This window comes from Lepidochelys kempii, chromosome 9 (genome assembly GCF_965140265.1).
Source record: "Lepidochelys kempii isolate rLepKem1 chromosome 9, rLepKem1.hap2, whole genome shotgun sequence".
Lineage (NCBI taxonomy): Eukaryota > Metazoa > Chordata > Testudines > Cheloniidae > Lepidochelys > Lepidochelys kempii.
Genome location: NC_133264.1, coordinates 66,641,325 through 66,659,737, shown reverse-complemented (window position 1 = coordinate 66,659,737; position 18,413 = coordinate 66,641,325). Strand labels below are relative to the sequence as shown.

The window sequence follows — 18,413 nt, the reverse complement described above, 5'->3', positions numbered from 1 at the left end:
TGTTATTTTGGTACTATTATGTGATGATTATAACAGCAGAAAATACACTGTAGAGTTAGTTATAAGGGCCGTCAGTCAAGGGACTGCTTTAAATCTGGAAGGCTGTCAACCATATGACTGCAACTAGGCAAATACAATTGACAGCAATCCTGCCTAGTAATCTAGTCAACTGTTCCCTATAGGTCATGATGGTACTCTGAGCTATTATGGTTCCATCTAGAGATGCGGGAACTAGAAAGAGAACCGTCCATTATTCTGATTTACAAAAGCTATGCCTACACCTCCTTCTCCTTATCTTTTTTTTTTTTTTCCTCTCCTTGCTGGAAGCACAGAGCAGGCAGGTCAGTCACCTTTACCATGCCTTCCCTTTTCTGATTCTTCTCATGGAAGAAGGAAGAAAATAATAAATCAAGGAGGCAAAACAGCCTTTTCCTCAGGATGTTCAGGACCACCCTCCCATCCCTGCATCCCTTTTGGTCTCTTCTTCACTTGCAGGCTCTCTTGCATTAGATTGGTTCCCTGTCCTCACAATGGCTGTGTTGGCAATTCTACGTAAACAGGACTAAATGATTAGAGAGCAGTTCTGTTGAGTAAGAAGATGCCATTTTTACACAGATGTTTTACAGAAGAGACATTAATTTCCAGTATCATTGATTTAGTCTTTTCTCTAATAAGGGTAAACTCAATCTCCTTTATTCTTGGTTTATAACAGAATCATAGATCAGGGTAAGTACCATTGGGCAGGTGCACTGCCTTTTATGTTCTGTTTAGTGCAGCTTGGGGCACTTAATAAATATTAATAGTAATTCAGGTTGTTAAGCAAGATACCATTTTACTCCATTTTACTATGGATCCTTACTTTAGCCAACCAAATTCTTATCAAATGCTCTGTGACATTGTCTTGGACATGCAGGAAGAAACGGAGGACGTGGTTCAGTTAGGTCACAACTTGATTAACTTGACTTATCTGGGAACTACCAGCAATAATTCATACAGCGCAGGTCATGATTCCTTTCTTAATTGTTTCCACTTGGTAGAGAGCTGCCATTAGATCCCCACTCCTCCAAACCTGGTCCCAGGCATTGCTGGGACTCTTCCACCCTCCCTTCTTATTAAGGTTAAGAGGTTGAGGAAGAGGGGTTGTCTCCTCACTGTGCCAAATATTAAGTGCCCCAACCCCATTCCCCAGCATCTTTTGGGGATGCCTTTCCCTAAGTCTACTTTAAATTCTGCTTTATCAGGGAACTGGACGCTGATGTGTGGAACAAGTACCTGCATTGGACACCTGCTCAGTCACGACAGTTTGAACCTAACCTCCTGACCTACATCTCTGGGTCCCTGAGCTGCTGTGGAAAAGGCAAAAAAACCCACGCCACCGAGGCCACTTTGGTGCTGAGGGAAAAATTCCTTCCCAGTTCTGAGAAAGGTCACTAGTGCAATGCCAATAGCAAAAATCCCAGCCTGTACTAATCCCATGGGTGGAAAGGTGGGAGCTGTAAATTCAGGCATGAGAGGGGGCTCAGGGTGGAGGAACAGAGCTTATGTGACCTACCCCAGAGGCACAGGAACCAGTGGCTTGCTGTGGCTCAACAAGCACTCAGCTGATGCCTTCCCCCCTTCCTGCCACCTCCTCTCAACCCCTGAGGAAAGGGAGGAAAGACCCACAACCCTTTTTTCTCATCATTTCAGACAAAGTCACCCCTTTGAGGTTACGTGGATTGCATTCTAAATAGCTAACATTCATTTTGTTTTAATTTGTCTTTCTTGGCATTTCCTTAACTAATTCACTGAAATTCTTTAAGAAAAACTCTTCTCTTACAAGGATGTGATGGCTGTTTTCAGTCAAATTAAGTCTTCAACCCCCACAAAACTGTATTATATCTTATTTACCTGGCATTTAGAGAAGGACTCCCAAAATAAGGAGGGTGACTCACAAGACTTATGATCTGCAGGCTCTGCCTTTTATGCAGATACATTCACAAGCACATATTGACCGGTCTAAAACTAATATTTGAAAACAGAATGTCTGCCAGAAAAAAAGTTGGACTCAATTGGAAAAGGTAATCACAAGCATTTAATGGCCTGGCTGTCACAAGTTACAGATAAGCTTTTTTCTTATTCTTTTTCCACATGAGCAAATTATGTCTGGTAGTCTGTGTCTCAACAATAACTCTGCTTTCCTGAACCCAAGTATCCCCGCTTGTGCTTGAGTAAGAGATAAAGTCTTTAAATTCGATTATGAAGAAATGAAGCACAGTTTATAGTCCAAAGAGAGTAAACATTTAAGCATATATGAGCAGTTTATCAGTTGGCAGTGTAGATGAATGGGTTCCTGTAAAAGAAAAAAACAAACTCAGCTGTAGTTTTGTATCAACAATGACCATTGATTGTCAATCAGTCAGCATATGGAGGATGCACTTTGAGGTTACTCAGTGGTACAAAAGCTGTTCTTTGTGCTCCAGCAAAATGTAAAGCATGATTAACTGTTAATGGTTTGACAGCCAGCATTAGCCCACACGTATCTCAAGTGTTCCTAGATTTCATAAAGCTAAGTTGTCTCTTGTCCACTTTAAAATGGAGGGAACTGAGCATTTGTTTTACTTCCTTCACAGGAAAAATGTTTTTCACCATGGTAGTTTTCAGTGGGTTTTAGCACAAATGCCATTTCAGTTAACCTTGTAATCCTTCCTTCCAGTTTCTTGCATTTGCTTGCTATACATTGCTTAAATGAAATGGCAAGCTGTTCGGCACAGAGACCATTTCTTCCTGGGTTATTTACCAGACCCTCTATGAATGGGTGCAATTCTCAGTGGGTCCATAATAATAATTAATAATAAATGATGGTCTGTGTTTGTACACTGTCTGGCACAATGGAGTCCTGATCCATGACTGGGGATCCTAGGTGCTATGGTAATACCACGGCTACTAATAGATTCATAGATTATAAAGCCTGAAGGGACTACGTGATCATCTAGTCTGACCTCCTGCACAGTACAGACCATAGAACTTCCATGAATTTATTCTTGTTTACATTTTGGAGCATATTTATTTTAGAAAAACATTCAATCTTAATCTTAAACTTGTCAATGATGGAAAGGCTACCACAGCCCTTGGTAAATTGTTCCCATGATTAATTAACCTCATTTCCAGTCAGATTTATCGTGCTTCAACACCGAGCCCCCACATTTTGTCGTACCTGTGTCTGCTAGATTGAAGAGTCCATATTGGTTCCCCATGTAGGAACTTATAACATGTTCTCAAGTCATCCCTTTACCTTAGTAAACAAAGTTGACCAAGCTGAAGCCTTATTACATGTCTTGAATGCCTGGCAATTGAATAAATAAATTGAGACCAAACTGAGATGTAGAGATCTGCCCACCAGCTTACTATGGGATGGTTAAATATCCGTATTCAGAATGCTTAGAAAGTAACGGGTCCATGGAATAGTCTTAAAAATGCCTGTATGGGGTAGCAGAAAGGTGTGGAAAAATAAACAGTAGAAGTTCCAAATTTTTGCTGGCAAAGCCTTAGGCTAAGAAGGACTCATTCAACATAAAATTTGGATCCAAAGATCTTCTGAATGGAATCCTATTATGAGGTCTTTCAAGGTACTTATTAATCAAAGTGGCTCCCGCTGGGTTCATATTTAGACACAAAGCAATTTTATGATTCTGCACACCACCTAACTACATGGTTCCACACCAGTGACTAAACATGTGCAGTGGTAGAGTAAGCCCAAATAGGCACTGGATTTAATCTAACCTAATAGCTCCCACCTGGCTCCTTGTCCCTACCAGTCCCATGTTCAGACTTATAGTGCTGAGTACCTAGATCCTTTCTACACTTAAGTACATGAAGTACTAAAAGAATATGGAGCTAAAAAGTGATAAAGATTGTAACACAGCTGATCATAACTGAAATACTATGGAAAATTAATCTGACCAATGTTATACTACATTAAAAACATCATAATGAAATTATAAAAAGGAACATTGCGCAGGCTCCACACCAGTTCCTTCAGACCTTCTATCAATTCCCTTCTGAATGGAGGCTGCTGTATCATCCTTTACTCTCTGCAGCGTTACACAGGCATTAATTAACTTACATCAATCCTGCACAATCTTCTTTGCAACTCTTGGCAGTTCTCGCATTCTCCATTAACTCTCCCGAAGGTTTTTCAACAGAGAATTTTCTTCCTGGGAGTAATTTTTAATGCACAATATCAAGGTCAGGGTGTACCAAAGTTTCTGAGTCTTTGCACTTGAGCTGCTCACTCTAGGCAGTGATCTCACACTATTATTCTACCTTGATTTTAAATGAATACAGTGCTGGCAAGCTCTGTTAAGTTCTCTCTGCACACGCAGAGCAGACATGCAACGATTAAAGCTTTTGCATACTGCTCGACCAATGAGCCTCCACCCTGACCCAGAAGGACGACTTTCTGGGATGAGAGAGTAGTTCAGTTGCTACGGTCCTTTCAGGCTGTGCTGAGATTTTATGCTATTGATCAATTCATTCACCAATTCATTTAATTGACATCAGAGAATAGCTACTTCTGATCACTACATTCATAGGCCAGATTTAGCAACCTGAGTGCCTCTGTATTCCTTTATTTTTCTCCAATTTTTATTTTTGTTTTATTTATATTCACCTGGCTTGATCATTGTGGCTGAGTATTGTATTGTGACAAAAAACTAAATAAATGAAATTATAACAACTAATGGCTAATTAGAAAACTGCATGAAGGTTACATATCTTTAGCTTAAAGTGGAAAAGAACTAAAAATCTGTGTGTAGCCAGTTTCTGTCATTTTGCTTTTAATGATAAGTGTACATTTTGTTGAAGTGTAACTACTCATTTCAAATCTTCCATTAATTATCTGAATGAGGGCTTTCCATATCAATTATGAAGTCAAGATTTTGATTTTTATCAAATATTTTAAATATTTGGGTGGAAGTAGCAATTAAGACTGTAGTCCAAAATCTATTCTCCTAAAATCTATTTTTCAAATGTACAGCACATAAATGTATTATACAAAGTTAAAGGACATACAGCATGGTTGGCTTTTTGTTACTAGCCCTGATCTTTATTCACTCATCTCATTACACATGGAAAACCACTGTTGCATTAATGTACTATATTGTCATCTTCAGCAGTTATGCTGTGGTGTTGATAAGATGGTTAGCAAAGCCCATCTCCCCACTGAATATACCACAGTAGCAGTATTTGCCAGGAGTCATAATCTCTAATGACATCCCTTAGAAGTTCCATTTCAGACATGAGGCCTCTGATGCATGAACCACAAGATTAAATCACGAGTGCAATCATGATTTTTACCCTTATTGTTTCATATTCACCCACTGGGAATCACAAGCTTTGCCTGCCACATTTTATACTACCTTGGTTCGTCATGTTTCAGGGTTCCTTTCCTTTGTTATTGGGTTAGCATTTTATTTGAATTTGTCATTCATCCCAAAGAGATAATGGAATACTCAGATATATAATGAGAAAAAAAAACATATTTAGTTTGGCAACACTAAGCTTGCATTCCTGTAGCTTATAGATTCATTTCCAGTTAATCAAAGTTCACCATTCTAATGAGCTGTGACGAGAAAGACGTTTTTTTTCTTACAACTTCAGGTTGTGTTTTTTGCAGTTGTAAGGCAAATTTAAAGGAAGGCCTTAGGGATCAGAGCCAGCCTTCATTATCAGTGCATGACCGCTTTGTAACTAACTGCATCTTTAATATCCAAGGAGATTTTGCACACTACAATCTGTTTCTTTGTTCTTCTTTTTAATAATTTATCTTTGTGATGCTATTCACAACTGTGTTAGTGTGCAAAGATCTGTTTGTCCATCAAACCTCAAGATATATACAGCATGTAAGAGACGCATTAATTTTTTATTTGATTCTTAAGGAAGCTGAGCAGTAAGCTGGCTGTGCTGAAAACAAGAGGCTTACTTCAGTGAATCCTAATAAAGACAAGGGGGAACATGTACACACATTTTGCTTCAACTTGCTTCCTAAACAACAGATAATTTCCTCAAAGAATGTATTTCTCTGCCCAGAAGGAGTCATTTGTACAATTAAGCTCAAATAAACTTTTCATCTGATCTTCAATGCGCAAGTGAGGAAAAAAAAATATTAACCTGAAAGCTCTCTGGTACTCTACACCAACAAATATACTTAGGATTGTGTTTGTGCATGATATTTAGTCCCCCAAATAGGTCATAATTAAGGTTTTAGCTAAATTCAAGAGGGCCATTTGTTTATAATATTTATACTTTACTGGAAATCTGAAATTAGTGTTCCCATCTGCACTTTTCCTTCCCCAAATATTATGCCAGACTACAGAGAATGAAAAATACGTAGAGAATTAAATGTTTTCCATCGTTTTTTTTAATCTCACATTTATCCTGATCATTAAATAGACTCTTTCTCTTAATATCTGATATAACAAAGATATAGGATTAATATGCCTGGGGAAATAAGTACAGCATTCTTTATGAGCACTTTATATAAAAAAGTGATATTTTCCCTCTAAGTGCTTTTTTCCTTTTTCAATCCTTAGTCCCCACTATGGTAGCATCTCACGGTTTTCTAAATTACACAAATATTTTGGCCCCAACAACACTGAAGAGTAAACCTTTGTATGCATTCATGATTCTTTCTGCATGAAAAAACATTTCCTAACATCTGCTCGAAAGTTGTTCTTTCTGTTATTTTCACTTATATCCCTTTGTCCTGGGTAAAAAATGGAAACTTCATTTAAAGATTTTTATGCACTTTAATCAAATCCGCTTTTAACATAATCCCAAAGAAGACAACTGCCACATGAAACATGATCACTCAGCCCGTCTCTTATACCTACCACTTTCCACTGTAAAATGTAATCCTTATTTTTCTTCTGTATTACAGTGATCATTTTGCCAAAGAAAAGTGGATGACAAAACCACCTTGTAGAACAAAATAATTCTGAACCTTTTCATTAAACACCAAAAATGTATCTCTTTGAATAAAAGTACAATTCATATTGATGAAAGATTTTATATGTACTTACGTATATTTTGAGAGGGAAATATTATATGAGTATCTTTACAAATGTGCTGCAGGTGCCCACAGCAAGATTTTTATTCGTAACTTTGAATTTTCTTTTGTTTTGCAACACTTAAATGTGACGTGTAACTATTAACTTAATATGTAGTGTTTTGTGTTGTAAGAGCAATGCATAGTTGTGTAGTACAACTGGCAATTGGTGGTATATGGTTTGAGTTTTTATTGACTTATATTGTAGTAACACAAACCTCCTCTTTTTAAAACGCAATTTCTAAGTATAAAACGTTGCCAGTATTGAAGCAGGGCATCCCAGAAAAGGGCATGGCTGGTGTTCAATACCCAAAAAAAAGATAACCTGAAATTGCACCATGGTGTGTCATAAGCAAAGAGCTTTAGCACAGTAGTATGAAGGAGAATGTAAACAGAATAAAGGCCAGCAGAAGAAAGGAGAAATGAAAAAGTGTGAAGATTGAAAAGTGTTAAAATCTGTTTTGGCCCTTTTATTGTTTCTTTCCCTAGCTGATCTCCTTGTCATCCTCAGCCAGGAAGAAATCTTTGCCATATCCATGCAATTTTTATCACTGAACTCTAAAAGGCAAATTTTGCAGGTGAAAATTGACTCTTCAGTTTTCAAAGCTTATGAACTTCTTCCAAAGCTTATGAATGTTTGCAGAAGCCCAAATATGGGGTGGCCAGATGGGAAAGATTTGTCCTTTAAACAAAGTCTATTTATACTACAACTGATACCATTTTCTCCTGAGCTGAGGTATATAAGATTCTAACTCAGTCTTGGGCACAGAAGACTCCCTCTAACAGTAAACTACGGAAAGAGCAGGTACTAGACATAGTGGAAGTTTGAGGTCCCCAGAAAGAATTTTTCCCTTTATTAACTTTCCTCAAGCCAGCACCTGGCATAGCTATTCTGCCAGATGGGAAGATGCCACTCTCAAACAATTTTGCCATTTTCACAATGGCAAAATTTTTCAAAATGAACACAGAAAAAACGTGAAAAAAATTCATAGGGCTCCCTTTCTCACCCATCTATGGTTAAGCTCTTGGCATGCAGAGTTTTCTGTAGATGAATCAGAAGGAGAATGCATGTGTTTTATATATAGCTGGCAAAGATTCATTTAAAGTTAGCCAGAAAGATGGACAGACACACAAGTGTGTGCGTGCGCAGTGTTGGTCCAAGGAGATTAGCTAGACAAGGTGAGGTAATATCTTTTGTTGGACCAACTTCTATTGGTGAAAGAGAGAGACTTTCAAGCTTACACAGAACTCTTCATCAGGTCTGGGAATGATACTCAGTGTCACAGCGAAATGCAAGATGAAATAGAAACAGATGTTGCAAGAGACCATTCAAGGTGAAATGGGTGATTAACATCTCTACAGTCATAGAACAAGGAGGTTGAGTGGGTTACAGATTATTGTAATGAGCCGTAAATCCAGTGTCTTAATTATGGTTTTTGGTGTCTACCATAGTTAAAGAATTTAATTTCCCAGGCTCGTCTTTCGATGGTGTTGTGCAGGTTTCCTCTGAGCATGAGAACTGAAAGGTCAGATATGGAGTGATCGTTTTTTGAAAAGTTTTTGCCCACAAATAATAGTGGTGGTTTTATCTTGTATTATTTTTCTGTGTGAGTTCATTCGAGAGCATAGCTATTCTTGTTTCACCCACATAGATGATGTTGGGGCATTGAGTGCACTGGATGAAGTATATCACATGTTACGGCTAGTCTTAGTCCTAGGTGTTTTTTCTGGATTGTATTTGTCTGGGTACACCACAAGAAGGATAGGAGACACTTGTTATGGATTTTAATCAGTCCGCAACTTTATTATATAGATGTCTGGGACTACCCAGCAGATAAAGTGTACAGTGCAGGCAAATCCATGCTTATTCAAATCAGTGTCAATGGCTACTGGGCTACTAGTTTGTTAATCTGTGACATTTCTTATTTGTTTTTTTCTTAAGGTTATGGGGATTTACTTTCATTGCAGTTTGTGAAGTTGCAATGAAATGAAGTGTCTGCCAGTTGTGATCAAATGTGCAGAAACAGAACTGTCCAAAAAAAGAAGGGATAAAATATTGTTTTCTTCTTTTTTTTTCTTTCTCTCAAAATATTGTTGCTTTTTAACAGTGTACTTGGTGCAGTAAATACCAATCTTAAAGTCTAATTTTCAGAGGTGCTCTGAACCTTCAATTCCCTTGATATCAGTGGGAGCTGTAGGTACCTAGCACCTCTGGGGGAAAAACAGGTCATTAGCTACTAAATAGGATGCCATATGGGGTGGGTTCTTTCAGGGTACGTATACACAGGGATAAAAGACCCACAACACAGCCCTGGCTGGCCTGGCTCTGACTACAGGGCTGAAAATTGCTATGTAAACATCTGCGCTCAGAATGGAGCCAGAATCCTGGGACCCTTCACGGTCTCAGGCTCCAGCCCGAGCCCAAGCATCTACACTATTTTCAGCCCATCAAGCCTGAGTCAATGGACCCGGGCCTGCCATGGCTTTGTTTTATCTTTTTATCCCTGTGTAAACACACCAGAATAGCCCAGTGGCTAGGGCACTTTACTACAATGTGAGAGACCAAAATTCAAATTTCTTCACCATAGCAGGCGGAAAGGGGAATTGAACCTGGGACTCCCACATTCTAGGTGAGTGCCCTAACCACTGGGCTAAAAGTTTTAAGGAGGCTACGAGCCTCATCATCACTACCACCACCTTCTCCTCCTTATCAAGAGGTTTTGTGACTCCAGCCCAAAATACCAGAATGTTATAAAAATGTTAAAAACAATTATTTTGATTTAACATTTTCAGAACATTTTGATTTTTTGGTTCAGTTGAGGTTATTCAGCAAATTTGACATAAATTCATAAATAATTTTGCTTTAACCAAAACTGCAATTTCCACCAGATAAACTATTCACCAAAAGTATTTAGCCTAGCTCTAACCATAAAAAAGATGTCTTCATGGGGTCCTTAAATGTACAGAAAGTAAGCGTTTTCGGCTGAGCCTAAAATGGCCCTGTTATTCCATGTGTAAAGGGCAGCAGGGAACAACGCATCATGATGGGCTCTTTTGACCAAATATGTTCCTCCTCCTTTGTAGGTTTGAGTTATGTCATTTGCATGATTTGGGCTGACATAGAGGCTGAAATTTTTAGAATTTAAGAAATTCAGACAGATCACTTCCCTTAGTTTAAATGCAGGATTTATATCAAATTCACCTACATGAGGGGTTCTGAAACTGGGGGTCGGATCCCTCAAGGGGTCGCAAGGTTATTACATTGGGTGGCCAGGAGCTCTCAGCCTCCACCCCAAACCCTGCTTTGCCGCCAGCATTTATAATGGTGTTAAATATATTTTAAAGTGTTTTTAATTTATAAGGGGGGTCGCACTCAGAGACTTGCTATGTGAAAGGGGTCACCAGTACAAAAGTTTGAGAACCACTGACCTAGACTGCTTTGAAAATCTCAACCAGAACATTTTAGAAAGCATAAATTAAACTGCAGTAGAAACCAACAGAACTGTAGTAACTTGTATATAAAGTGCCTTCACATGGGGGACTTGCCTTTCTTCCAGCTTGCCACTTGCCATCCTCAAGGTTTCTGTCTGAGACAGTCTGACGTAGGTCCATTATCTTGCCTACGTAAGCCCAGGGGATTGCTATAGAAAAATTTCATGCATTTCATCTCCCCATAGGTGTTACCTGCTGTTCTAGTTGTGAAGAACTATTTCAGTATTTCTAATCATCTTCTCTATCTCTCTCAAATCTATTAGTATTTCATGTTGCACTCTCTCCAAGGGTTGTATAGATTGCTACATGTTCAGGATCATTAGGTACTAACTCTTTTTCCTTTTCCCTTATTGGATACATGATAAAATAGTAGATTAACACCTCATTTTATTACTGGTCTAGTAGGCACTGTGTATTTCAAAACCTCCCTTTTAAGTGTATCTAATCTAGGTAAAAATCTGCTTCACTTGTGCAAAATATCATCCTTCAGTAATTCTTTAACACAGATGGTTCTTTAATTTCCCACCTCCCCAAGCTGTAATGTTTTGGCTTGATTTGTACCTGATTTTTTTTTTCTTATAGAAAAAGAAACAGGAGGCTTTGACTAAATAAAGTTATTTACTTAATGCTATCAAAAGCACATAAATCTCTCCTCAGGAAGCAATAGTGTAGCCCCAGTACGGGCAAAGTCTACACACAACCAATTTTTTTTAAAATTAAATTACCAGTTCCCCAATTTACAGTGCATAAATCATGGAAAAATCCTATTTTCAACATTTCTTATACAGGAGGCACTGAAGGAAAACAACAAGAGAAGAGAAATGGAGGAGAAGAGCAAGAGAGCCAAGCTGGCAAAAGAGAAAGCTGAACGAGAGAGACTAGAGCGGCAGCAGAAGAAGAAGCAGCTGATTGATATGAACAAAGGTAAGACAACATTTTCAGTAGAGGAATTTGTAAACAGAACAAAAGATATTCTAGTTAAATCTCCTCCAGGTTAGAATGAAAAGTCCTTAATTGCTATTTTGAAAGTGCAGGAACCAAGTTAACTTTTCTAGTGTCAATTTTCTACCTTGGTTTGGCATACCTGATTTTCATGTTATTCTGCATCTGTCATTCACTATATGCAATGTCTCTTCCAATGCATTTTGTGGTGAATTATTGACTTGTTTTCATTTGTTGCAGTCAACTGATTTCTTTTTATATGGATTTCCTCCCAAGAAAAAGTTTCTTTCTTGTTTTGTTGTTAATTTTATTCTGTAAACATCTCCATAATCAAGATATTGTGGCAATTAACATCTTTCTTTTTGAGCTTGGAGGCTCCATGTTATAAATGGATGTTCTCCCAACAGTACTGTTATGAGCTGAAAAATCTGGTTCAGCTGTGAGCCTAAATACAGAGTGACATTTCAGCATGATAAAAAGTAATGTGTTGAGCTTACTGGTTAGCTAGAATGACATTATGTAGTTCATGAGGGCATTCTATGAGAGAGCCCCAGAGGGAGAGGAAGGAGAAATCAATTGGCTCCTAATATCTATTTTTTGCAAAGTTCCAGAAGCCTGCAAAATGCAGGCTTTACTTTCCATCCCTTTGGACCCCATAACTGAGGGGAGAAGACACAAATATGAATTAGATTGAACAAGAGATTACTTTAGACTTCAGTTGCTGTTCTCCTTCTGTGATCATTTTTGTGCTGTTGTGAGACTGAACTAATCCTTCTCAATCATAAAACGTATAAAAATGCTCAGTATGTGACTACAACTTCTCTTTTCAACCCAGTGAACAAATCTGACAGGTTCACTTCAAGCAAAATAATAGATTTCTTTTTCTTTGACAAATCTTATGTAAGGTGCCAAGATATATAAGTTTTTTACCAGAATGATGTTACAATAAACCGTATAATTAGAGTGAATTGAGATAGCACTAAACTGGAGATCAATCAATTACGGAGAAGGGTTTGAAATAAAAACATTATATTTTAAGTGTGTATATACAGTATTTGTAGTGAAAGGTAGTTTATTCAGGGATGCTTTACACTTCAGAAATATTAGGACAAAATTTTCAAAAGTGATCAATGATTTTGTGAGCCTTTATTTTTGGATGTCCAGCTGGAGAGGCCTTTGGCCTTATTTCCAGATATGTTGAGCACCCACAGCTCTCATTGAACCACAGGGAGTTCTGAGTGCTCCTCAGTTTTGAAATCAGGCCCAAGATATCCTAAAAAATGGAGTTCCCATAGTAACTGGCCTTCATTTTCTATGAAAACTGCTTTGCCGATATACTTTTAACACAGTTTCATTAAAATGTCTTCTAGTGAGTTTAATTGGGGACTTTCACACTATAGCAAGCCTGGGGAAAAAATATGGCTACGATTTTCAAATGTGACCAGTGACTTCGGGTTCCTCAATTTTTGGTGGCACAACTTGAGACATTTTAAAAGGGCCAGCATATCAAAAGGTGGGTGCTTGGCATTTAGTGAAAATGAGGCCACTTTAAAGTTCTCAAACTGAGCACTCAAAAATTGAGGATCTCCAGGTTACTGGGACTTTTGAAAATGTTAGCTACATAATATTGTTGTTTTTTCAAGTTTGCTACACTGTGTAATTCCCTGTCAGTCTTTTAATATAATTAACTTGTCTAGCAATATTCTGTATTCCCTTTTGCAGTTATTTCATATCTTCTCACTTTGTAGAAAAGAGCGGTCTATCTCTCAGCCTAGATTCTTTTTGCTGCCTTTCCAGTGAAATCATAATTCCAGCAGTATGTCTGTGAAATCACATGCTTAATTGCAATGTAAATGGGAAATAAATGGGCAAGGGAAGTAAGGACAACCCCAGGGACGGACCAGTCAGCTTAACTTCAGTACCCAGAAAGATAATGAAGCAAATAATTAAGCAATCTATTTACAATTACCTTAAAAATAATAAGTAACAGTCAGCATGGGTTTGTAAAGAACAAATCATGTCAAACCAACCTAATAGCTTTCTTTGACACGCCTTGTGTATGTGAGGGGAAAAGTGGTAGATGTGGTATATCTTGACTTTTAGTAAGGCTTTTGATATCGCATGGGGTCGTGCCAAGCATCAGTTCTGGGTATGGAACTGTTGAATATCTTCATCAATGATTTCAATGATAGTATAGAGCAGTGGCGGGCAACTTGCGGCCTGTCAAGGTAATCCGCTGGTGGGCCACCAGACTGTTTGTTTACATTTGCACAGCTGCCCACAGCTCTCAATGTCCGCAGTTTGCTGTTCCTGGCCAATGGGAGCTGTGGGAAGCAGTGTCCAGCCCATGCCGCTTCCCACAGCTCCCATTGGCCGGGAATGGCAAATCGCGGCCACAGGGAGCTGCAGGCAGCCATGCAAATGTAAACAAATGGTCTGGCGGCCTACCAGCACATTACCCTGATGGGCCGCAGGATGCCCACCACTAGTATAGAGAGTACACTTATAAAGTTTGCAGACGATACCAAGCTGGAAGAGATTGGAAGAGATTGCTTTGGAGGATAGGATTAAAATTCAAAATGATCTGGAGAAATGGTCTGAAGTAAATAGGATGATATTCAGTAAGGACAAACGCAGAGTACTCCACTTAGGAAAGAACAATCAGTTGCACACATACAAAATGGGAAATGACTGCCTAGGAAGGAGTACTGCAGAAAGGGATCTGGGGGTCATAGTGAGTCACAAGATAAATATGAGTCAACAGTGTAACACTGTTGCAAAAAAAGTAAGCATCCTTCTAGGATGTATTAGCAAGAGTTTTGTAAACAAGACACGAGAAGTATTTCTTCCGCTCTACTCTACATTGATTAGGCCGCAACTGGAGTATTCTGTCCAGTTCTGGGTGCCACATTTCAGGAAAGATGTGGACAAATTGGAGAAAGTCCAGAGAAGTGCAACAAAAATGATTAAAGGTCTAGAAAACATGACCTATGAGGGAAGATTTAAAAAATTAGATTTGTTTAGTCTGGAGAAGAGAAAAATGATAACTGTTTTCAAGTACATAAAGGTTGTTAGAAGTTTTCTTTTTAGGGGGAAAGGGAAATTCTTAAATAATGGTGTAAAAAAAATCAGGAAAAAACTAGGACAACGTACTTTCTGAACATGAATAAATAGATTCCTGGCTAGTTATCCAGAACATGTTGTTGCAGTGACCTTTTTCATGAATATGTGAAGTCATCTCGCTGGAGAGTTTTCATGAAATTTTCTTGTATATGTAACTAAAGCCATAAAACCCTGGGTGGGAAAATTCATGCATTGTCATTTTGACTAAAGAACAGCATACAAGTCAGATAGTTGGCTGTGTCAACCAGTTGAGATGTGATTTCAGTATTGCACCACCATTATGGAGGTCTATGAAAGAGATTGAAAAACAAAAATAACATCAGTTTGTTGTAAAGGTTTAAAAACTGTAAGAAGAATTTGACTACATTTTTTTCATATTTCCTGTTAAGATTGTTACACTAGTACAGAAACATGATTGACTCTAGTTTACAATTATTTGTATTTTGATCCCATATGCCCAGTTCTCTCCTGTAATTAAAAAAAATTGGAATGGGAAAAAAGCACAAAGAGCCTCATCCAGCTACTGCTGAAGTCAGTGAGATACTCCCATTGACTTCAAGAGGGGCTAGATCAAACTCAGAAACTCTGCCAGGCCTGACTTGTGCAGTTTCTTCTTGTGGAGGGCTGTCAGTCTTGTGGGCTAGTTGAGATAAGGCGTTTAAAACCCACAGAACTTGATCATCATCAAGCAATTTTGTTGATCCTACGGCTTTAGTGTAGATTGCTAGCCACTTTAATGATGCTGTCCAGCCTCACCTTCCGACTGGCAGCCAGGCTCCCTTAGGAGCTGTGTTCTATGTCTCTGCACATCCTCACTTTGAACAGTGTATGTACAGAGTGGAACCTGTTTAGAAATATATTAGGGTTTTGAGAGTAGTGTGGTATAGAATGCAATTTCTTTCCTTGCTGCTGTATCCTCTCAGACCTCCATGCTCCATCCCAATATCCTGTAGAGGGGCTCCTGGAAAGTAGGAACCCATGCCATCAGCCCACTATGTTTTGCCTTTCAAAGTTTTACAAGCATTTCCACCCCTTGTTCTGCTTACATTACATTTTGTGCTATCCAGAAGAGGGTTCCTTTGGGACATAGTGCCCCAAATAATCTGAATTTTCTGAAAGATAGTTCCCACCATCGCTGGGAGATGAACATGTCAACTACACTTTCAAACCTAAATCCTGGTCTTCACACAGTTTTTGTACCAGTACAGCTATTTGTACTGGTTCAGCTCCTACTGTGGGTGCAGTTATAGTGATGCAAAGGTACCTTATAACAGTCTACCTTATTCCTCTTCTCATGTGGGAATTGCTATGCCAGTATGTTGCATCCACACTAAAAGAGTTGTACCACTTTAACTATATAGATATGTAGTTAAATCAGTGCAACTTTTGCATTAGATAAGTCCTTGTATAATTAATATTTGGCAAGAATGGCTAGTCACCTGTAAACACTCAGAACTTTGCAATGAGCCAAATTAGAACAGTTTTCCTTTCATCTTGGTCTGTGATCTTTCTTAGATGTGCAACTAATTATTTTTAAGAGAACATATTTATTAGATACCTTGCTATATTTGTTGACAGTGATAAATTATGTTTTCCTATTTCTTTCATGTTTTGTATTGTATTTTTTAAAGTAGTTGTACAAACTTCCACTGTAACGTATGCACAGAGATATACATACACAAATTGTTTTTGTGGTAGTCTTGTAAAAATTCTTGGACATAATATTTTTGGAAGCTTATACACATGATTTTGCCACAGAGCCTCTAAATCTCATTATGTTTGTTTATATGTTTGTTTGGGGGGCTTTTTGTTTGGTTTCTAGTTTGTTTTGTTTGAAGTGACTTCTTCAGAGTTTGCGGTGAACTTTATTTTTATGACATATTGATGATGTAATCTTTTTTTAGCCCCATGAAACCACATACTCTAACATTATTTTGTATCTGGCTAGAGTGGAAAAGATACCAAATTAAAAAAAAATAGGAATAACCCATAGATTTGTTCAGATAAGCCTTTGATGACTTGTGTAGGTGGCAAACTCTTTCAATTCACAGTATGATGTGAATTCTTCTCTAGTTAGTTTCAGTTTAAATACAAATTCTACCTAAAAGAGTAAACTTCCATTTTATTAGATTAAGTTTAATGAGATGTGTTCAACACTTGACCAATCACTGGGCTTCCTTTATTTCTTATTAAGTGTCAGATGACTTTGCTGGAAATTTGTTTTAATATGTAGCCGAAGAAGGGGATATTCTGGGAAGTGTTAATGCATGATGCCTCAAACTGTCTTGATCATAAATCTTGCTCATAAATATGAAGGAACTTTACTGGAAGTAGATTTTAACTGAAGTTTCAAATTTGGTCCTTGGTCTGTGTGGAAAATACCAGTGTGTGGTTGGCTATCCAGTGTAAAATGTGCTGAAACCACCATATATAATACTGAACTGCCAGTAACTACCTTCAGTGGCCGTGTTCAAATCTTAACCAGGGCCTGATGATGAAAATAACCCTATCTACCTGTCTTCATTGCTGAAGTATGTGTTCTCTTCTATAATAAAACCATTGTATGCCATAATATCCATTCCACATGTTATACCATTCCACATGTTATACCTCTAGTGAAAAAGACAATTAGAATCCAGAACATTCTCATTCAATAAGTATGTCTTAGTTTACCAAATGAGTTTTTTTCCTTGTTACGTTCAGCTTTGCAGGGTCATTGCTGCTTATGAAAATGGCTTGCAATTTTTTCTAAGCCAATATGACACAGAAGTCATAGTGGAAAGGTGCATACGTCCTCTCAAGCTGTCATTTTGACAAGGTGACTCTTTTCACCCAGGGATATTTTAACCTAACACTGTTTTTTCACTCATTCTCTAACTATTTTTGAATATAAAATTCTAATGCTCTCCTGAAACCTTTCAGTGTGGAACAAACAAGTGCCTTCAGTTTTCCAGCCTCTTAGTTTACATGTCTAAAGTAATCTTACTGCCTACCTGCATTTTAAGGGCTGAATCAAGGAATTTTTTAATTTTTTTTTTTACATATTGTAAAATGACTAGCATATTTTAGACATTATATAAATATAAACAGTAATAATAAATCCTGCTTCCTGCAGCTGGTAGGACAAAAGATTATAGGGAGCCCTTTTCGCCCCACTCCAACAGTCAAGCAAAGCATATACTGGATAACATCAGTGCTAATCCCTTGCTGCTCCAGCCAGAGTAGTAGTTACCCCTAAAATATTAAAATATATCCATATTAAGACAATTCAAATTTTTTCACATGAGGACAAAGGCAGGGTGATTTGAATAATGTATCAATTAGTCCCTCCCAGAATCAAGTATCAAAATTATATTTCCACCAGTAAACTTATGCAAGTACTCCTTTGTGTGTCTGTTTTATGAAGGTATATTAATGTTTTCCCCTAACACAGATGAAGATAATGTAAATGGAGTTCTTTGGTAGTGGTTGATGGCTATCTGGGATGTCTAGGTGTTCTAATTCTAAAAACATATGGACATCCCAATATTGAATCATAAGTCACCTATTAAAAATGTATCTATTCTATTAATGTTCAGACCTGCGTTCGTAATAATAGCTGAATTTCACAGAACTGTTTCACGGGCATTGATGATGTAAGGGTCCAGTGCAGAAGGTCACTTTCACAACTAGTCCCTAATGTCACAGCAGTGTCTTAATTTTTATGTACTTATTCTGTGTCCTTCAAGATAAGCATGCAGACTGGGGAAAAAAACGACCCTAAAATTGG

General features: G+C 38.0%; 1 protein-coding gene across 9 annotated transcripts in view; it reads left to right on the top strand.

Moving 5' to 3' along the window:
- The window catches only part of DIAPH2 (diaphanous related formin 2), an 811,118-nt gene that overhangs the window by 620,846 nt on the left and 171,859 nt on the right, over nt 1–18,413 (top strand). For 7 of the 9 annotated variants that reach the window (XM_073360856.1, XM_073360855.1, XM_073360854.1 and 4 more), the window contains one exon: nt 11,368–11,503. In XM_073360856.1, the coding sequence (XP_073216957.1) occupies nt 11,368–11,503 (136 nt within the window). Of the gene's footprint in view, nt 1–6,919; nt 7,023–11,367; nt 11,504–18,413 lie in introns of those variants that run through there. The other 2 variants (XR_012160923.1, XM_073360859.1) reach the window with 2 other exon arrangements.